Genomic DNA, 20,131 nt, shown 5'->3' with positions numbered 1-20,131 from the left:
AATCCTTGTTCATTTTGAGAGATATAGTTTGCGCTGTATTGTTCTTATTTCACTCATTGAGGAATGTTTTCTGATAACCTACCCACTATTAGCTCTTGTATCAGAAAAAGAGTGTGTATAACCCTTGTGTGTGTAGAAAGTATTCTACACGGGAAATAGTTGAATCACCACGTGTAAGGTGATTGCAAGTGTAGAGGGTGTTCTACATGGATCCTTTGTAGCGGTGTTGTTCAAAGGTGTAATAGGTTTCTATCTCCACCTGAAGGAGGTTGAATAGTAAATTTGGGAATTCTCAAGGGGTAGCTTGAGGCGAGGACGTAGGCAGTGGGGTCGAACCTTGTTAACATACTGAGTGTGCTTTTCTCTTACCCTTACTCTTTATATTTATTGTTATTTCATATTTTGTTTATATTTTATATTATATATTTGATTTATAATTGTTATTTTTTTAATACAACTCAATTCACCCCCCTCTTGTGTTAGTCATTTGGGCAACAACCTCAAATAGCTGAAGAAATAGAGTTTATGTAGAAAATACCTTATGCTACCATGGTGGGGAGTATAATGTATGCAATGGTCTGCTCTAGACCTGATCTGACTTATGATGTTAGCATAGTCAGTAGATTTATGAGCAACCCCAGAAAACCCCTTTGGCATGCTAGCAAAAGGGTATTTCAGTACCTATCTGGTTCAAGTTGCTTGGGACTGAAGTTTGGTGAAAATGTACAAAAGGGAAATGAGTTGAAAGGCTTTGTTAACTCAGATTATGTTGGAAACATAGAAACATAGACACCAAAAAATCTTTGACTAGTTTTGTGTTTACAACTTTTGGAGGAGCCATCAGTTGGAAGGCAAATCTACAACCAATTGTTGCCTTATCGACAATTGAGACTAAATATATTGCCATGATCGAGGCAATCAAAAAGGCTATATGGTTGAAAGGTATATCTAATGAATTAAGCATGCTTGAAGGGAATATCACAGTGTGCTGTGATAACTAGAGCACAATTCATCTTGTTAAAAATCTAGTATATCATGAAAGGTCAAAACAAATAGACATTTGACTACATTTTGTAAGGGACATCATTTCAGCTGGAGAAATTGGGGTTGAGAAGATTCCAACAGAAGAAAATCCATCTGACATGATGACCAAGTCTTTGCTAGCAATCAAGTTCAAACACTGTCTGAACTTGATTAACATGGGAGAGTACTAAGCCCTATTAGAGGGAACCTGCAGTAATAGTCAAAGAGGAAGGAGGCAGTTTGGAAGGATCTAAATGCTTTCCAGGGTGGATAATTGTTATGGTTATTGGAAATTATTTAGATAAAGGCACATGACAATAGATGATTGCACATGTGAGAAGACTTGAGTATTCAGATTGCTGAGGTGTAACAGAATTTGATTATGAATACTCTAATTGTAACCTATAAATAGAGGCCTTTAGTTTGTACTCGAGGGATAATAGTCACTAAGAAATACAGAGAGAATTGAGAGAGAATAATGTTGGGAATTTAGCCCTTCCAAATTCACCCCCTTAGGATCTACCCTTTGCAGGAATAACAAGAAAAATAGAGAAATAATAACAACACAAGAAATTTACGTGGAAACTCCAAAACAGGAGAAAAACCACCAGACCCAGAGAAGAAAATTCACTATGTGAAAAATTGTTACAATCACACAATTTTTCTCCTCACCACACCCACAAAGCTATCCCACTAGTAAATCTTTAACTCTACACCTCTTCCCCTTTTACAAAAGGTTAACAGAGGAATTTAACTAAAGTCAAAAGTTACTAGATAAGCTTTCAACTGGTGCACTTAAACTAAGAGGCTTAGCCTCCTATTTATAACTCAGCCTAATGCATAATTTTTTACATCCCACCGGTGTGGGACAAAATTGTTGCAATTAGTCAACAATCTCCACCTTGCAACTTTGACTGGTCCCACAGCCAAGCTCCACCTCAATGAAGATCTTCATAGCTTCCACTATCATGCTTCACCATAAAAGCATACCCACTTAGAATAAACCAATTCCAAGCATTTCACTTCGGCCCATGTCGAAAAACAACTTTGCTGAAAATTATGGTGTAACTTCCACGTTTGGCTTTCCTGGAAGTTCATCAGCCATCGACATGAATTTCCACCACACACCCTGCATCAATGCCAAACCAATGCCTGTGTGCAAACTTGTGGACCCGCTAACATTAACACATTCTCTATCATGGCAACTTTGGGAATTAGCGACATGCCATGAGGATGTACATGTCTCTTTTTAAAGAGCAAAATCTTCCATGGAGAGAGACACAATATTAGCATCATTTCCAGTATCTCCATTTACTGACTTGGAGCCACTTGCCGAACCTGCTCCAGTTCTTGGACAATTTTTCTTGACGTGCCCAGATTGTCCACACTCCCAGCAGACTACTTTCTTCTTCATGGAGTTCTTCATCTTCCCATTTCCAGCTGCTACCATCACTAAGTTCTCATGTGGAACATTACTTCCACTACTTAGTCTTCTCTCTTCAGAAAATATTTTACTGGTAACCTCTGAAAAAATTATTTTCTCCTTCCCATGTATCAAAATAGGTTTCATGTGCTCATAGGAAGGTGGAAGAGACCAGATGAATCTCAAGGCTTGATCCTCATCATCAATTTTAACTCCAATAGCTTCTAGCTCAGCGACAATGCCATTGAGAACACTTAAATGATCTGAAATAGTTGTACCTTCACTCATCCGCAGTGTATGAAACTGCTCCTTCAGGTACACACGATTTGAGACGCCCTTCGTCTGATACAACTCTTCAAGTTTTTCCCAGAGTTCCTTTGCCGTAGATATTCCATGCACATTTGCAAGAACATTTTTGGCCAAGCACAAACGTATCGCACTTGCTGTTCTCAAATCCAGATCCTCCCAATCTTCATCGCTCATTTTATATCTGCTACTTTCACCAGTCACACTAGTACCAGTGCTGACTTCAGGTGTTGGTCTGCCCTTCAATGCCTTGTGTAATCCTGATTGAATCAAGACATCCTTGACTTGTACTTGCCACAAGCCAAAATTGATTCTCCCATCAAATTTCTCCACCTCAAATTTGACAAGATTTGAAGGCCTACTTCCTGACATTGCTTTGATGAATTTACTGTAGAAATGAATAGTACCTCACTAAGTCAGTTCCCAGGAAAGATTGGAGGGTCACAATGGACACACTTAAAATTTCCAATCTCCTAGACAGAACCTCCTTAGACTGTACGTATCCACACTACCACACCAAAGCTCCACCCCACAAAAAAAACCTAGTGGCTCTGATACCAATTGTTGGGAATTTGGACCTCCTTATTCACCCCCTTAGGATCTACCCTTTGCAGGAATAACAAGAAAAATAGAGAAATAATAACAACACAAGAAATTTACGTGGAAACTCCAAAACAGGAGAAAAACCACCAGACCCAGAGAAGAAAATTCACTATGTGAAAAATTGTTACAATCACACAATTTTTCTCCTCACCACACCCACAAAGCTATCCCACTAGTAAATCTTTAACTCTACACCTCTTCCCCTTTTACAAAAGGTTAACAGAGGAATTTAACTAAAGTCAAAAGTTACTAGATAAGCTTTCAACTGGTGCACTTAAACTAAGAGGCTTAGCCTCCTATTTATAACTCAGCCTAATGCATAATTTTTTACATCCCACCGGTGTGGGACAAAATTGTTGCAATTAGTCAACAAATAAGTCTTGTGTACAAGAAAGCTCCAAGATTGAGAGGTGTGCATGAGAGGAAGTATTCTTGTAATTCAATTGTTGTGTATTGTTCTTCATCAATAAAGAGAGCCTCTTTGACTGTTGCTATCGTGAATGTAGATCACTAGGATCGAATCACGTAAAATGTTTTGTGTTTTGTGCATTGTTTTATATTTTTTTTCAAGTTCATTACAAGATTCTTTATAAGTCTTACCGTTTGAGTTAGTGAGGTTAAGATCAACAAAACTCAGGATTACAACACTTTTTAAGATCACCTCAGGATTCAATGTGAACCAACAATTGCTCAATTCATGTAAGGTAGGAGACTACATGTGTGTAACCATTCGGCAAATAATTTTAAGGTCAGAATATTGATAATTTTTATTTGGCCTAAATTATATTTAATGGGCCATATTGGATAAACCTATAAGTAATAAATTATTGAAATTAATTAGGAATTTTAATTAGGCTCATTAATTAGGTTAAATCTCATTTGTTATTTATTGAATAAGTTAGACTCATTTTAGAATTTAAAGATTGGCTATTAGAAGTTTATTTCAATTTAAAATCATTACTGATTGAAGTGCTTTACGCAGTCTTAGTCACTACCAATCCTACATTGAATGAACTACTAGATCACGGTTTTAAATTTAAACTTTCTTCTGAAATGATTGCAACTGAGTCCAACTTGAACTCGTTCACACCCTCTCCCAAATCTCTTTATTTTCTATTTTATGTGTTATTTGGAATAACCATAAACCTTCGTAAGTGCAGCGGCTGAATCCAAGATACCCATTCTAGTACCATATGTGTCCCACGTTAACCACGCCAATAGCCGACTGGCTCATTCCTCTCATAATATTCCTCGTGTTTCTCTCTCCTTCTCTCTCACATTTGTTTTCTCTCAATCCCTTGATTAATCTATTTCTCTCTCAAGCTAGCATTGAGCCCATGAAAAGAAATTAGTCGAGTCCTAAAAATATCAAATTAGCGTTACAAGGTAAGTAGCTAGATCATAAATTAGGATTATCACACGTTAGCTAGTTATATATATAATAATTAAAGCCAGTTATTTGGAAGCTAGTGTTTATGTACCATGCATGTCATGACATTTGCAAGCACACCATTCATCATGTTTCATTCTGCATATTATAGTTATATATATATATATATATATATTATGCATATCATGTATCTCACGTTGTATAAAACACGTAAGCTTTCATAAGATCAAGTGTAAAATAAGTTCAGAACAGTTAATCAAATGAGCATTCAGATACATGGTACCAATACGTGCAAGCTACTAAGCTAAACGTAGTTCACCAAAATATGCTAGAAAATTATTAGCGGCTCCCCTTGTGGCAATGGGAGCCCGCATCCCACTACCCTATCTTTGTCCACCCCCCCGGGCATGCAAGGGGCGGAGGGTGGGCTGACCCCAGGGGCCCTGCCCTACTAAATATATAAAAAAAAAAAAAAAACTTAAAATATATTAATATAAATATTTAAATAAATATATTGTATATAAATATATACAATTGATTGAAAATTTGAAGTTGTATTCAAGTTATTGGATTGCCTTGGCCTCTTATATAAATATTGGTATGGTGTTGGGTAGGGTACGAGGAAGGGTTCACCCCATCCTGCACCATGCGGGTATCACCCTTAGCAACGGGATGTGAGACCGGTACACAACCTTACACACAAAGTTAAGTGTGTAGGCTAGTATGATAAGTCATATAAGCCAAGATAAGTTATGCATGTCATAACATACGTATCAACAATCATGATTTTGATATTTTAGCATGAAATATTTTACGAAAAATCTTATATTAAATATGGTTACGTTATAATGAGTTGCTTATTGAGTCTTTGATTCATTTTAGTTTTTTTTTTTTTTAATGTTTTTAAACTACCACATGTCAGAATATTTATGAAGCTTGAGCTGCAGGATGAGACTTAGTCCAGGGAGACGTGACAGTGGTGTAGATCATGTACAGAGATTTTAAGTTATGATTTTTATGATACTGACTTTGAGAAATTTTAATAAATGTTTTCACATACTCTCTCTTTGTGGTCTTAGTCTTTTAATAAAAAGTGATTTTATTTATATAATTTTTGTACATGACCCTTAATTCAGGATAAAAAATTATTTTTAAATCAAAGTCAGTACTAGTACTCCGCTCTTGAGAATTTTTAAAAGTGACTTTATTTTTAACAATAGAGAGCGGGGTTTTACAACATACTCACGATTAGTGGGGACAACTAACCTCGTATACTCTTTGTTAGGCATTTAAAAAAAAAAAAAAGATAACCATTGTCCTTCAAAATATTACAATACACATTTAGTTTAAGACTAAACATATTTAGAGTTTTTCAAATTGTGGATAATAACATGATTTGGTTTTACAGTTAAGTGAGAAGAAGGCCGGCAAGGTTAATGCCTATTTGCCCTGATTTTAAAGGCTTCAAGCCTTCTAGAACAAGGTGCAGAATGTCACTTACATGTTAATGCAAGAAGAACAACCGTAGAAATATAAGTAATTAACATTTAAATAGTTTCTTTACTGTGTGTTCTTGCAATGGTGTGGAAATCAAAATGGCATTAGGGGAAGCACTGTTCCATTTTTTCAAAAGGACAGGGAAACACAGATGTGTGTAACCTGCAAATTGAATTCACAAAACACACAAAGTGAGGTTACACTGACCATGATGCATGGATCAAAACTGTTTTATCCTTTTTCTCGTGGAACATCAGCATCATTAAACCTCCTCGAAGTCATCACTTTGAACAAGTTTCTTAGGCTATTCCTACCCTTTTCCTTGTGCTTCCTATGGACATGACCTTCGAGATCATTCAAGGCAATAAACGGGTTATCCGAAACAAGCCCTGCCTCTAATCTTTTGGACAAGGTGACAATCTCATAGGAGTCGCATAACGATTGCCCGAAATCCCAAGTTACAACCTTGGTGCCATTATCCGATGATTTTTTGCTGCTCATTGCTTCGAATTCTTGCCTGAATCGAGATGGCTTTCCTTTGAAGCTCTGCTTGTGGGCATCAAACTCAGCCATCGGCCGACAGCTGCTGGAGTGGCTCTGCCATGCTTGCGCCACGGCCTTGAGGATCTCAAGCTCTTGCTCATCACTAAGCTCTGGCTTTTTCTTCATGGCCCCTCGGTTTCCCTAACAAAGACTTACTTGGGGGCGGGCCATGTTATCTTGGGTGAATTAGAGCCTTACGTTACTGGTTTAGCCTATGGTGGGAGATAAGCTTTTTGCTTCTTGACATCCATATCTTTTTCTGTTTCAAAAAGGTGTTAATCTCTTTTACTCTGAGGATGTAACCTGACAACAATGGAATGCTTCCTTTTGGATAGGACCCTCGAGTCTTTGATCGGCATGAGTTTGTTTTCTGCCCGTACTTTTATTTTCAATTAATACTGCAAATTGGCCTCTTCTGGAAGAAAAGGACAGTCGCTTTGAAGGTTTTAACTTTTAAACTAAACAAAATTTAAAAGTTAAACACAGTTAAGTTATTTTAGGTCCTATTTGAAATTTAGATTCAACTAGATTACCTGAGTTTTATCTAATTTTAAATTAAATATAATATATAAACATCCAATTTTGAAATTACTAAATTTATCTCAACTCAAAACTTTTCTATATGTGATACCTACAATATTTTTCAACTCAATATCTATTTATAATTTCTTTACACACGGAAATATGATATTTTTTAACTTTCTATAAATATATCTAAACACATCTTAACATCAACACTCATTTAAACTCAAATTAGGTGGACTCCACAAAATTCATTCCACTATCTCAACTCATTATTATTCATAAATAACTCAATTCATTTCAATTCAGCTTAACATCCAAACGGAGTTTTAGGGCGAGTTTGGATATTTAAATCCAAACTATCTCATATCATATAATTATTATAACTTTTACAAATTTCACATAAAACATAATAAATAATTCAACTTTTTCAAATTTTAAAATAAAATTAATATTAAAAAATTATTTAAATATCCAAACGGAGTCTTAGGGCGAGTTTGGATATTTAAATCTAAACTATCTCATATCATATAATTATTATAACTTTTACAAATTTTCACACAAAATATAATAAACAATTCAACTTTTTCAAATTTTAAAACAAAATTACTATTAAAAAATTATTTTATAATAATATTTTATTCAACTTTTAACAAAACTTCTTATTTAAACTGTTTAACCAAATGAGGCATAATCTACTCAGTTTGCATCAAGTTCCAATTGTTCTAATAGTTTATGGTTTTAGAAGTTTTAATTTTCTTCCATGGCTTAATAGAGTAATAGTCTTAAAGTAAGTGTGCAAGTCTTTTGCATTTCATTTGAAAAAAAAAAAAAATTAGAGTTTAATATTAAGAAGTTGGCTTTTTATATAGGTCTCAAATTTGTCTACTTTTTTCAAAAAGAATATATAAAATTTACACACTCTAAGACTGTACAAATCACTTTTCCTAATAAAAAGTTGTACCTATTTTGAATTTGCGACTTTAAAGGGGTTAGATTATAATAAATCTTTTAGAAAATAAAATGATATAAATTTTTATTAAATTGAAAAAGAGAAGAAAAATGTTAGAAAGCATACTATTAGTTATTGTGAAAATGTTTAGTAAGTTAGATTAATTTTTATTAAAAATTATAAAAGTTCAAAGGTTACTAAATATTGACATATTAAGAAGATGAGATATCGATGGAATGATTATAATTTACCTTTTAAAAATTATGCATCATCTTTTTTTATTGATTTAAAAATTCGATGATAAAGATTTTGTCGTATTAATATATGAGAAATGATATTTACAATCGTAAGTATACAAGCGTCACGTAATCATTTTAGAAAAAGATAAATAAATACGAGATCTAAATAAAAAAAAATTAATTTTTTAATAATAAATTTTACAATTTTTAAAATAATTGCACAGCTTTAATACATTTTATGATTGTACATAACATTACTTTTAATATATTAAGTTTGAAAGCAAATTTTAAGATGTAAAAAGAAAATCAAGAATCTGATAACTTGATGACATGTAACTCGATTTTTTAAATAAAAAGTCTAAAGTTTAATCCGTATCAAAAAAGAAAAAAAAATGTAAAGTAATATCGTAGGGCCCAGGCCAGCCCAACGTTTAGTAGGGCTCCCTTTCGCAAAAGTTTGAACAGCACTGTCACTTCAGAAGTTTCCCGCCCAGTTGCAAAGAAAATTCGAAAATCGCCATTTTCTTGTTCACTCTCTTCCCGATCTTCTGCGGCAACGCTTTCCAGAATATAGAGCCCAAGGCCAAATTCCACCCAAAATGAGCACTCCAATGGAGATAACCCTTCAAAACCATCAAGAACCCAATATCTCCGATCTAGAAAATGGCGTCGCAGCCTCCGCTCCTCCTATTCTCAACGAAGAGAAAGTCCTCGTTTCGGGTACGTGCCGGTCTCATCTTCAATCCCCATTGTTTCATTGTTTACTTTTTCTCTGATTCCACTCTTCAAACTCGAGGTTTTGAAAACGTTTTTTTTTTTTCCTTTTTTTCTGGAATTCAGTTGAAGTGTGCTTAAAGCCCTCCAGTACAGCTCGGATTGACGATGTCCGTTCTTCAGTTGAGAGGTGCGCGACCAAACCATGTTACACTCACACACACATGAAATAGGGAGATTTCAGTAATTTTGTTGACTTTATTAATTGTCTTATTAATAACTAACGTGAAAACCTTCTGTTCCCTCTCTGGACTTATGTTTAATGTTCAGAATGCTCGAAAAGAGGAGTTTGAGCTATAATGATGGGCCAATTCCGGTGCCTCTTGATGATCCGTTTCTCACAGAAAATGTGCAAAGAATCCGAATTTGTGATTCAGGTTTGTTCTCTCTCTCTCTCTCTCTCTCTCCCCGATGGTTTTATTGGCTACCTAAATTCTGGAGTGCACACGAAAGAAGTCAACGTCTTAGAAGCTCCACGGTTTTGTTTGTGGAAAATGAAACAGCCAGCCGGACTGAATACTGCATATTTTGCTGATTTTAGTATTTTATTCTAAGAAAATGAAAAGATAAATGGAATTGTACGACAGGAAAACCGTTTCTGTTTTTTACTTGTTCTGCTGCTTAAATAGTTCATCTTTCCAGATGAATGGGTGCAGAATCATGAAGTTCTTTTGTTCTGGCAAGTCAAGCCCGTTGTACATGTCTTTCAGGTGAATTGTACTTTTACTGGTATATATAGGCAGAAATTTGTCATTTTTATTTTTCAGAATTTGTTACTTGTTTATACATCCTTATTTGAAAAAATGGACGTGGTTTTATCTATTTTCTTAAGTCTTACGGTGGAGTGGTTGGAGTTATTTGAGTTGGAAAGCATAGAATGCTGGTGTACTGTTTGCTTTCGTTAACTTCTGGTGTTGGAGTTCTGATTATTGTTTTAGTGGATCTTTGCCAGCTTAGTGAGGAAGGACCATGTGAGGACTTGAGTGAAGAAGGACAACTTTCTAGTTTCAATGAATGGATTCTTCCTGCAAAGGAATTTGATGGCATGTGGGAAAGGTTTGTTTGCAGGCTTTGATTTGTTGTGATATTTTTCAACCAGTTGACCTACATTCAGATAATTGGTATTACAGCTTAATATATGAATCTGGCCTCAAGCAAAGGTTGTTGCGATATGCTGCAAGTGCGTTGCTCTTTACTGAAAAGGGTGTCGATCCTTTCCTTGTGTCATGGAACCGGTAAGGGTGTGATTGATTCCTTACCAGCACTAAAGATATACCAAGCTTCAATTGTTTGTGTTAAGTGGAAATGGTCTTCACCAACCTATCAATTTCTGCTGATGTACGTGGTGGGCGCAATACTTATCAGTTGTCATAACTTTCAATTTCTTTGAGATTGATGTTTTGAACTGTTTGGGTATTGTCCTTTATATATATGCGTGCCTTCTCTAGTTATAGTGTTAATTTCAGGATTTTTAAAGTTTCCCAATTAATACATTACATACGTAATACTGGAGATTTCATTCAAAATTTTGAAGGAGATCTTGACAAGTAGAAACCGCCCCATACTGATGGTGTCTCTGTTCATTCATAGTCTCTTATATTCTCTTCGGTTTAGTCTAGGAAACCTTTCAAGTGAGGAACATTTACTGTGATTAGAGGGAAAAGTAGAAAAAATCATGTTATATTTCTGGTTATGGTTTCATACTTCCCCCACTTTGTTGGATGAGAGTCTCAGCATGTCTGGGCACCATTAGGGTCATGTAAAACCACTTGAGAGTAGGTTGGATAGCTGCATAGATATGCCATGCATCAGAAAGTTATCCTTACCTGGTAGGAGGCTAAAGTTGTAACATGGATTGTGCTATGTATATGAATATCAATGGTGCTGTGGCTTCAATTTTGCTCTCAAGTGAAGGGTTTTGTAGAGAAATAACTAGGTGAGCCTGAGGTTAGGTACACAAGGAAGAGCGTTGAATAGAAATCCAAAATCCAAAATGAAATTAAATTAGTGACACTTTATTGAACAGAAATTGCAAGTGTTGATTGCTAGGCTGACTCAGAAATTAAATTATAAGAACATAATATCTTAAAACAACCAGCTTTGAGATTCACACAACACATCTAATGATAGTTCCAATAAATCTCTTTTGGACTCCACTAGAATTCATACAAAGGATCATCTTAGAAAGATGATTTCGCAATAAAAACACCGCGATTAATTTTTCCAGATGTAGTTTATGAATTTAATGGCTAATGAATTAATTTGCAGGGATTCTAAGCTTCAATGTGCCTGAACTCTAAGTTAAATCAATTAATTATACTAAATAAAAACATAAAGGATTGTTAATAACGTAACAATAGAAAGTTGGGGTTCACCCCTTGCTTCGCAAGGCTTCTATTAGTTGGTTACACCAAAGTTTGTTCAAAAACTTGAAGAAGAAGAAGAAATCTCCTAGAATGCTCTAATCATGTTCCTAAGGCTGATGGCTCCCACAATTGGGCCAAATAAAGCCCTTAAATAAGCTTAGAAATCCAATTGCAACATGAAATTTCAAATGAAAAATCATTCAATTTCTTGGGCTCTGATTTTCCTGTACCCCCTTGAATTAGCTTTCCAACGCATTAAGAATTGCATCAATCTGACATCTGTGGAGATGTTCAATCTGTCTCTGTATTGAATTGATTCCAAACTCCTGCAAAAGATATGTTCATGCCTGATGATTGTACTTGCTTGCAGCATTATTCTATTGCATGGACCTCCAGGTACTGGGAAGACATCTTTATGTAAAGCATTAGCTCAAAAGTTATCCATACGATTTAGCTCCAGGTGCTGATGTAACTAACTCCCATGAATATGTTTCATTGCATTGGATTAAATTAAGTGGACTAGAGGTATCTATTTTGCACTCATCTTATTATCTAGTTTACCTTTCTTTGGTTGAATCAGATACCCACAGTCCCAATTGGTTGAAGTTAATGCACATTCGTTGTTTAGTAAATGGTTCTCCGAAAGCGGCAAGTTGGTATGTATTTAAAGTGTAATTCCTGAATAGCACTCCTGGGTACTTGATGGCATGTTACGTATCGAATGGTCCATGAAAAACTTTAATCTAAACTTGAGTCAACCGTTTGTCCCAACATAGTTTAACGTAACTTTGAGTCGACTGGAGCTCAATTAATATACATCTTTTCCTGTATTGGATTTGGCTTCTAGATGATCAGCAAACATTGCTACGGGGGTTTCTTTTATTTTTAATATTTTAGGAAAAAATGTCAGTTGACTTGTTTCATTATTTATCTGGGAGAAATTGTTCTTGATACTCTTTGTCCAACATGGTGATCAATAATTTCTGATGTTGGTTCAATGTTGAAACTATGGTACTCCTATTGTTTTGCAAGACATACGAGAAAAAGACCTGTTCCTACTTTTTAACGGACCAAATATAGCCTGATGCATTTGGAGACCATAGGGAACTAGCACAGTTCCGGTCCCATGTTGTTCCCTTATACCATGTTATGTGAAGTTGCCAACTTGTATCTGCATATTTGTATCTATCTTGAATTTGATTTGAACCGCCAATACGCATTCTCATTTTTAGGTTGCAAAGCTTTTCCAAAAAATTCAAGAAATGGTGGAGGAAGAAAACAATCTGGTATTTGTTTTGATTGGTGAGATTTAATATTTCAGAGAATTCATGTAAATTTTAAGCTTCCTCCTTATTCGTGTATAATCACGTCTGGTAATGCTTCAGATGAAGTTGAAAGCCTTGCTGCCGCTAGAAAAGCAGCTTTATCTGGTTCCGAACCTTCAGATTCTATTAGGGTATCGCACTTTGCCCTTCCACCCTTTTCTTTTGCTGTACCGATTCATTAATTTTGTGGACTACATGTGCCTAAACAGCGTATGGTTTTCGGAATGAATGTACAAGAGCTCATCTTTTAACATTTTATTTCATCTTGGAATGAGGTTTCAGGTTGTGAATGCTCTACTAACTCAGATGGATAAATTGAAATCATCCCCAAACGTGATAATCCTGACTACCTCCAATATAACTGCTGCTATTGGTAAGTCAATTTTTGCTTTTGGTTTGGGTATAAATTTCCAATTGTAAAGCTTTGCATGGTCATTAGAAGCTAGATATGCACCAAATTGGCAAATTGACTCGCATGTAATGAATATACTAGACTGTTTCACAAAGCCAGCCCATGATGAGGCCCCGATGCAATCTTATTTTTTGGGTTGCTAACATCTCCAACTATCTCCAGTAAGATTCCAAAAATCCAGTAAAATTTTATGAAGCTTTAGCCTTTTGCAACTAGATTTCTACAAGAGTTTTGTTACATACAGTTAATTTTGCATATTTTTTATGCACGCTACTAATGTGATTGGCTAAAATAATTATTTTATATTAAATAAAAATGATGTAATCAATCACATTAGTGAAGTGCGCAAAGAGTACGTGAAAATCAGTGTATATAAAATTTTTGTTTCTACAAATTTGATGAACAAATTGAGTTTAGAAATTCCAGGCCTCTCACCACAGACCTGCTTGAATCCCGGCATCAGTCTAGCTTATTCTCCATACCGTTGTTTCTTTTCTTTATTTTTTTCTCAACAGTTTGTTTACTGTGGGGATTCCCCATGACAAATGTTATCTGACATTTTAAGCTGTAATCATCCCCCTTTTGTTCTCTTTACATTCTGATCAATATCATTTGACTTGTAAGAGAGTTCTCCAACTCTTAAAATGTGTGTATTTACCCATTGTTGGATTTCAGATATCGCATTTGTTGATCGAGCTGATATCAAAGCATATGTTGGTCCTCCAACACTTCAAGCCCGTTATGAAATTTTAAGGTCCTGCTTGCTGGAGCTTATGAGAAAGGCAATCTTGTCGAGTTTTCAGGTGCAGACACTCCCTCTGTCACCTTGTCCAAGCAACGATTTTTTCAGCCGCCCATCATGTCTTCCTTAACCAAGCGATAGTGTGCATTTGTTGGAAATGAAGTATCATGACTAACAAACACTGAATTTTGTAGGAATGTGACCAGCTTATTCTCCCAAATTACGCCACCATGAAAGAAAAGTTGAACGTGCCTGAGACGCAGGAGGTTCAGGCCCCATTCCTCCTGTGTAAACAGTTGCTTGAAGCTGCAGGAGCTTGTGAGGTGAGAGAAAACATTTGTGAATGCCTACTGAGCTTGGAATCGTTCTTTAATTATCAAAGAAGTAGAATGATCCTCCCCCTGTTGTTTTCTTTATCAGGGTTTGAGCGGAAGATCTTTAAGAAAGCTTCCATTTTTGGCACATGCCGCTCTTTCCAATCCCTACCATTGTGACCCTGGCAGGTTCTTGTGTACAATGATAGATACAGCAAGAAGGGAGATTTCCGAGCTACATGAATGAGTCGATGAAATTTAACTCCATGTAAAAGATGTATTTAATACTAAGTGAAATCTCCCTTCTTGGCCTTCATTTGTGGTGGTCATGATAAAAGTAATGGTAGCTCAATACTAATAGGTCTCAACTGCCAAATGTATATGCATAGAGTTTGCATGTGTAATGGACTGAAGTACCTTGAACGACTGTTGCCTCATGTAAGGGGAGAGGCTTCCAATTATCCGAAGTGGGGGATTTTAGACCTATTGTGTGTACAATTCATTGTGGGCAGCCATTCATTTGGTACTGTGATTTGGATTGTCTGTCGCCAGGAAACAAAAGCCATTCTACTGAATGCAGATTGCTGTGTCAAGATTTTTCTTCCACTTACCTTGGAGGACTGGAGTGGTCTGTAAAGATGCAGGACAAAAATAATTCTTGTTTAATTAGCTCCTTTAACTGATATTCTCCTCCCCAAATCTGGGGGAACAGTCTTATCTCGGCACAAGAAATTGAATATCAACCAAGATTCTTGCATTTGTTTCCAATTCCTCCACGAAAAGGAATATGCAATAATGCAATGGATCCAACTTACTCTTACCTCTTGGTGCACCCTTGCATAGGCATGGTACCCTCTATCTCGTGTACATCCATTGTATGGTTTGGGCTTCGCTATGTCTTGAATTACTGGAGCTCTAGGTTCCTTGCACACCGCAATCGATTTCTCTGCAGGTGCCATTGATCTCTTGTATCGCTTACATGTTTTAAAAAAGTTACCATGGACAGGCAACATGCGTGGGACAAAGGAATTATGCAAATATTTGAACTAAAAACATCTTGAGAACCTCAATTAAGACTAGTTTTCCTAATCTCAGATTTGATTATATGATAGCATCACGGCATGTTTGACAAATTAAATTCAACAGATATGGCTCTCTCTAGCCTCAATAATGTACAGTAGATGAAGACATTATGGACATCAATAAATGAAGCATTTAGGTCTTGTTTGAATATTGAAAATGTTTTATCTCATCTTATCTTATTATTATAACTTTTTCAAATTTCCATATAAAATATAATAAACAATTTAACTTTTTTAAATCTTAAAACAAGAATAATATTATAACAATATTTAATTTAACTTTTAACTTTCATCTAAAATCAATCAATCTCATCTCAATATCCAAACTGCACCTTAGACTAACCACTAGACACGCATCATGAACTAATTAGTCCATTTGCTTAACTGTCATATCTTGAGATCCACCATGCATAGTGAAGCACAAGAATGGATGCCCGATAATGAGCATCACAAGTATTTGGCGATGCACCGCACAAAATCTGAATGCTTAAGGATCAGATATTGGTTAACCATGTACACCAGGATAACCAAAGAACATGCACGCTAATGCTTATCATTATTTTAGGCAAACCCAGAGAAGAAGAGTTCAAGCAGTACTCTTTTACTTCCCATTGTAACAGTTTGAACACCGACCAGAACCTCACAACTACAGAAGAGACTTCAGTTCCAAACTTATTCCAGAAAACTTCCATTTAATTCTGAGGCAGTGGTTTTCTGCTGCAAGTAGGAATAAGAATAGATAACATCATCCGATGTATTGAACAAATTTGATTATACAATGGTCATGAAGCAGCATTGTCATTCCCTGTTGAACCAAAAAGCTTGCCAATTTCACTATGCTTACGAATATGATGAGGGCACTTGAAAAGCAGATCTTTGGCCTCAGAATGCCTACCTTCTTTAAAGAAAGATTTGAAAACATGAAGGTAAGCAGAAGAGGATGGATATTCTTTTACGCTTAATGCCTTAAAAAAGTCTGCAGCATCCTCCACAGTCCCAAACTTCGCAATATATTGGACAAAGGGTTCCGGGAAAGGTGGGTGATTTTGCTTCTTCATTAAACGAAGCAAATTCAGTGCTTCTTCAAGTTTCCCTGCGCCTAAAAGCTTTTCAATCATATTTTTATAGGTAGCTTGCCAAGGTCTTAAACGATCCTTATTCACCATCTCCACAAGCAATTCGTAAGCACCATCTACTCTCCTCTGACTAAGGAAACCGTTAATTAAGACATCCAACAGATCAGCATCAACATCACAGTTCTTCTCTATCATCTTCGCCAAACACATCAGTGCCTTTTCAACTTCATTAGCTGCACAATGCCCTTGAATCAAAATAGTCCAAGTCTTAATATCGGGAAGGCATCCTTGTTCTTCCATCTCGTCCAGCACCTTACAAGCTTCTTCAAGCCTCCTCATCTTACAAAGTCCAAAAACCACTTGGCTGTATGTGATATTATCAGGCTGATACCCTGCGTTTCTCATAACCTTCATAATATTCTCTGCCTCGTCAAACCTCCCTGCACTTGTCAACGACCTATGAATCCCATCATAGACTGCCTTAGAGAGAGTATGACCCATTGACTCATATTTCTTTGCAACTCTAAACACCAAATCCAGATTCGGGTTATCACCGGCTGATATGGTCCTCAAAAGCATGCTACAGTCCTGAACTGATGGCTTAAATGGGCCATCCATCATAAATTCATAAAGCTTCACCGCATCCTCCGTCATCTTGTACTTCTGAAACTGCCTTGATATTTTTATGTATGTGTCAATATCCATCTCATAACCCGCACTCTTAATCTCCTCAACAACGCTCCAAAACAGCTCAATTGAATCATCCCTACCAAGAACCCTAGCCATCGCATTATAAGTCACCGCATTGTGTCCATAACCACTACAACGGCCAACCCAATAAAAAAATTTCAAAGCCTTCGAGGGGTAATTTCGAAGTTCTTTCAATACCCGTATCACAAAATTATCCGATAACACAATTTTGAGCTCCTCCAATTCATGTTCAACCTCATCTGTCCACTCTGACTCCGAAACAATATCAACCACCTTCTTCACAACATTCTCCATCGCATTCTCTACAAGCATCCGACTGTAGAAGTGTTTCAACGCCGTGACATCGCTAGCCATCTTCCCCTTCTTAAACTGCGCCAAAATTGTCAAATATGTTTCCTCATCAACATAAAACCCTTCCTCTTTCATTTTTCTCAGCGTGACCCAAAACTGCTTCATTGACTCTTTGTTAACCAAAATCCTAAGCATTAAGCTATATACCAAAGAACTGGGTCTAAAACCAGCTTTCTCACAGACCCAGTTGAAAAAATCGGAGGCCTTTTCTGGGTCTTTATCGAGTTTCTTCAAAATGTAAATAACTGTTTCGTGGGTCAGTGAAGGGTACGATTTTTTTAAGTCAAGCTCTAGCTCGTCGGACCAATCGTTGGACAGAAGGAGTTCCACGACCGAACTTGGTTTCGACGAGAAGAACAGCTTTTGATGGGTACTTAGGAAGTACGAATTGTAAAAAGATCGATGTGAAAGAGAGGCATATAACTGATTCACCTGGCTGGCAAGAGGTCGAGTTGCGGGAAGCCGAGTGGAGAGGAACGAGTTGACGAGTCTGAGTGATGTAAGGGTTGCCTTTACTCTGTTCATGGCTACTTAGGGAGAGGCTCTCCGCTAGATGTTTCAGAGTTTTCACAGAGAGAAGCCGTTGAACATTCGGGGGATTTCTCCAGGGTTTAAGCCTTTGAGGTCTGCTCTGGTTTAATTCGGTCCGCATCCGATTGATAAATATGGGTCAAATAGTACCCAACCCAGTTGGTCAACCAGGGCTGGAGCAAAACCATGCTAAGTGGTGAAATTTTGGGCCATATTCTGGCCCGATATGGTTTATGCAGTTAGGCCTCATCTTGTATTATTCCCTTCTCCCTTCGCGGCGTAACCACCTAAACCTGTTAAATAATGAGCCTAAACCGTTAAATCTGATTGATGAATGATATTTTTAATTTTATAATAAAACAATAAAAAAAAATACATATATAGGATTTATATTAAAAACTAATTGATATTTTTAATGATAGATCTCTCTCTTTTAAAAATAAATTATAAGAAAAAAGAATAAAATTTTCCTTTAAATCTAGAAGCTTTGATTTGTTTAATTGTTTCACTATAAAACATGTTTGTTCAAAATGAGTTATGTTGTATTGTTGGCCTCTTTTATCTCTCTCACCGGACTAACTAGGATTATGAATATAATTCCTTTCCTAAACCCCAACCCACCTTGTTAAAGACGTGTCTCACTACCAAATGTAACTACTCACTTGCAATATGTGAAAGAACGTCGGTATTGCACGTCTACAGCCACTCTGATGCTTAAATTAAAGAGTAACATATAACTAATCAATAATTCAATTTAATATATTTTTAGATTAATTAATATATATGCATTATGATGAGTTGGATCAACACTGCAGTTGGATTATGCTCACGTGATGCTAATCAGTTTAGATTATTTCTAAATAATTGAAATAATTATAAATGCCCATCGAAACTCTTATCCATCCATGTAAGGTGGAGCCTAGAGTCTTGCTAGGCCGTGTGACTAAGACAATTTTCTGTTGGGCCGAAACACTAAATGGGCCCTCCACACCTGATCTTGTTTGTGATCTGAAATAGCTACCACTTTGAGCTTAATAACAACAACTACAATGCCAACCTTAATTCCGTTGGGGGAAATGAAATATTTGAAGAATCTCGTTTTTTTGTTTTTAATTAGTGTCCCTTAAATAAAGGAAAAGTTTTATTCTTCTCTCTCTCACAGAGTACACGTACGTGTCCACTTCCTTTTGGTGAGAGAAATGCAGGGCGGTCCAATTGGGGCTGGGGCCCCCCGGGGGGGGGGGGGGGGGGGGGGGGACATGAGAGTCGTGATGGGAATGCCTACGCCGCCCTTTGATTGCAGAAAAGACGCAGATTATTCAGCTTTATTAATTAATATTCAATTTTCCAAATAGAAAAGTCATGTCAGCTCGTCACTTTTATAGTTCGTTACTGTTCGTACCCCAAATTATCAAGTTTTCCAAGCATAATCCATTGATTATTCGCATCATATTCCATTCTACTATCTCAACAATTATATATATAAAATTTATTTGTTGGGTTGATTAATCAAGTTATTGAGAAGAGAAAATGGTTGCCCCAAAGGGTATAGATTTGCTGCACGTGAATTTAAAGAAACTTTAATTTGGAGGCCGAGGAAGCAAAAAGATTCAAACACCTTATATATATAAGCTCTTTATGTGTGAATGTATAGATATACACATGCATACATATACAAACGTAAAAGAGCCTTTTGAAGGCGTGGGTGGCTTATTCAAAAAAGCCCTATCTTTAGGATACCAGCTGCATCAGCTTTGCCTTCAAAGCATGTCCCTTTCCTTTTCCTGTGAAAATCATGTGCCGCCGCAGCCGCCCTGTGTACCGCTAAAGATCAGAAACGTATGCATGCGGGAATATATATATATATATATATATCAGCTACTTGCTACTTGCATATATATATATATATATATATATATCAGCTTAATTCCCTATCTATATATATATGT

General features: G+C 36.3%; 3 protein-coding genes across 3 annotated transcripts; 1 reads left to right on the top strand and 2 right to left on the bottom strand.

The window, feature by feature from the left end:
* Positions 1-6,266: 6,266 nt before the first annotated feature.
* On the bottom strand, positions 6,267-7,137 carry LOC122281890. The gene has a single exon (XM_043093750.1). It carries the CDS (start codon positions 6,909-6,911, stop codon positions 6,474-6,476), a length of 438 nt encoding a protein of 145 aa, XP_042949684.1. The 5' UTR covers positions 6,912-7,137; the 3' UTR covers positions 6,267-6,473.
* A 1,814-nt stretch (positions 7,138-8,951) lies between these two features.
* LOC122281823 (pachytene checkpoint protein 2 homolog) lies at positions 8,952-15,037 on the top strand. Its single transcript, XM_043093625.1, has 14 exons — positions 8,952-9,218; positions 9,339-9,402; positions 9,543-9,649; positions 9,915-9,982; positions 10,225-10,328; positions 10,403-10,507; positions 12,009-12,098; positions 12,219-12,294; positions 12,871-12,940; positions 13,024-13,094; positions 13,246-13,336; positions 14,051-14,178; positions 14,312-14,440; positions 14,538-15,037. The coding sequence occupies exons 1-14, from the start codon at positions 9,098-9,100 to the stop codon at positions 14,676-14,678; spliced, it is 1,365 nt and encodes a 454-aa protein (XP_042949559.1). The 5' UTR covers positions 8,952-9,097; the 3' UTR covers positions 14,679-15,037.
* Positions 15,038-16,037: 1,000 nt separating this feature from the next.
* Positions 16,038-18,268, bottom strand: LOC122281822 (pentatricopeptide repeat-containing protein At3g48250, chloroplastic-like). Its single transcript, XM_043093624.1, has one exon. It carries the CDS (start codon positions 18,174-18,176, stop codon positions 16,296-16,298), a length of 1,881 nt encoding a protein of 626 aa, XP_042949558.1. The 5' UTR covers positions 18,177-18,268; the 3' UTR covers positions 16,038-16,295.
* Between the last annotated feature and the right edge of the window lie 1,863 nt (positions 18,269-20,131).

This window comes from Carya illinoinensis, chromosome 11, assembly GCF_018687715.1.
Source record: "Carya illinoinensis cultivar Pawnee chromosome 11, C.illinoinensisPawnee_v1, whole genome shotgun sequence".
Lineage (NCBI taxonomy): Eukaryota > Viridiplantae > Streptophyta > Magnoliopsida > Fagales > Juglandaceae > Carya > Carya illinoinensis.
The sequence above is the reverse complement of the archived record's forward strand: the minus strand, read 5'-3'. Positions and strand labels throughout refer to the sequence as shown.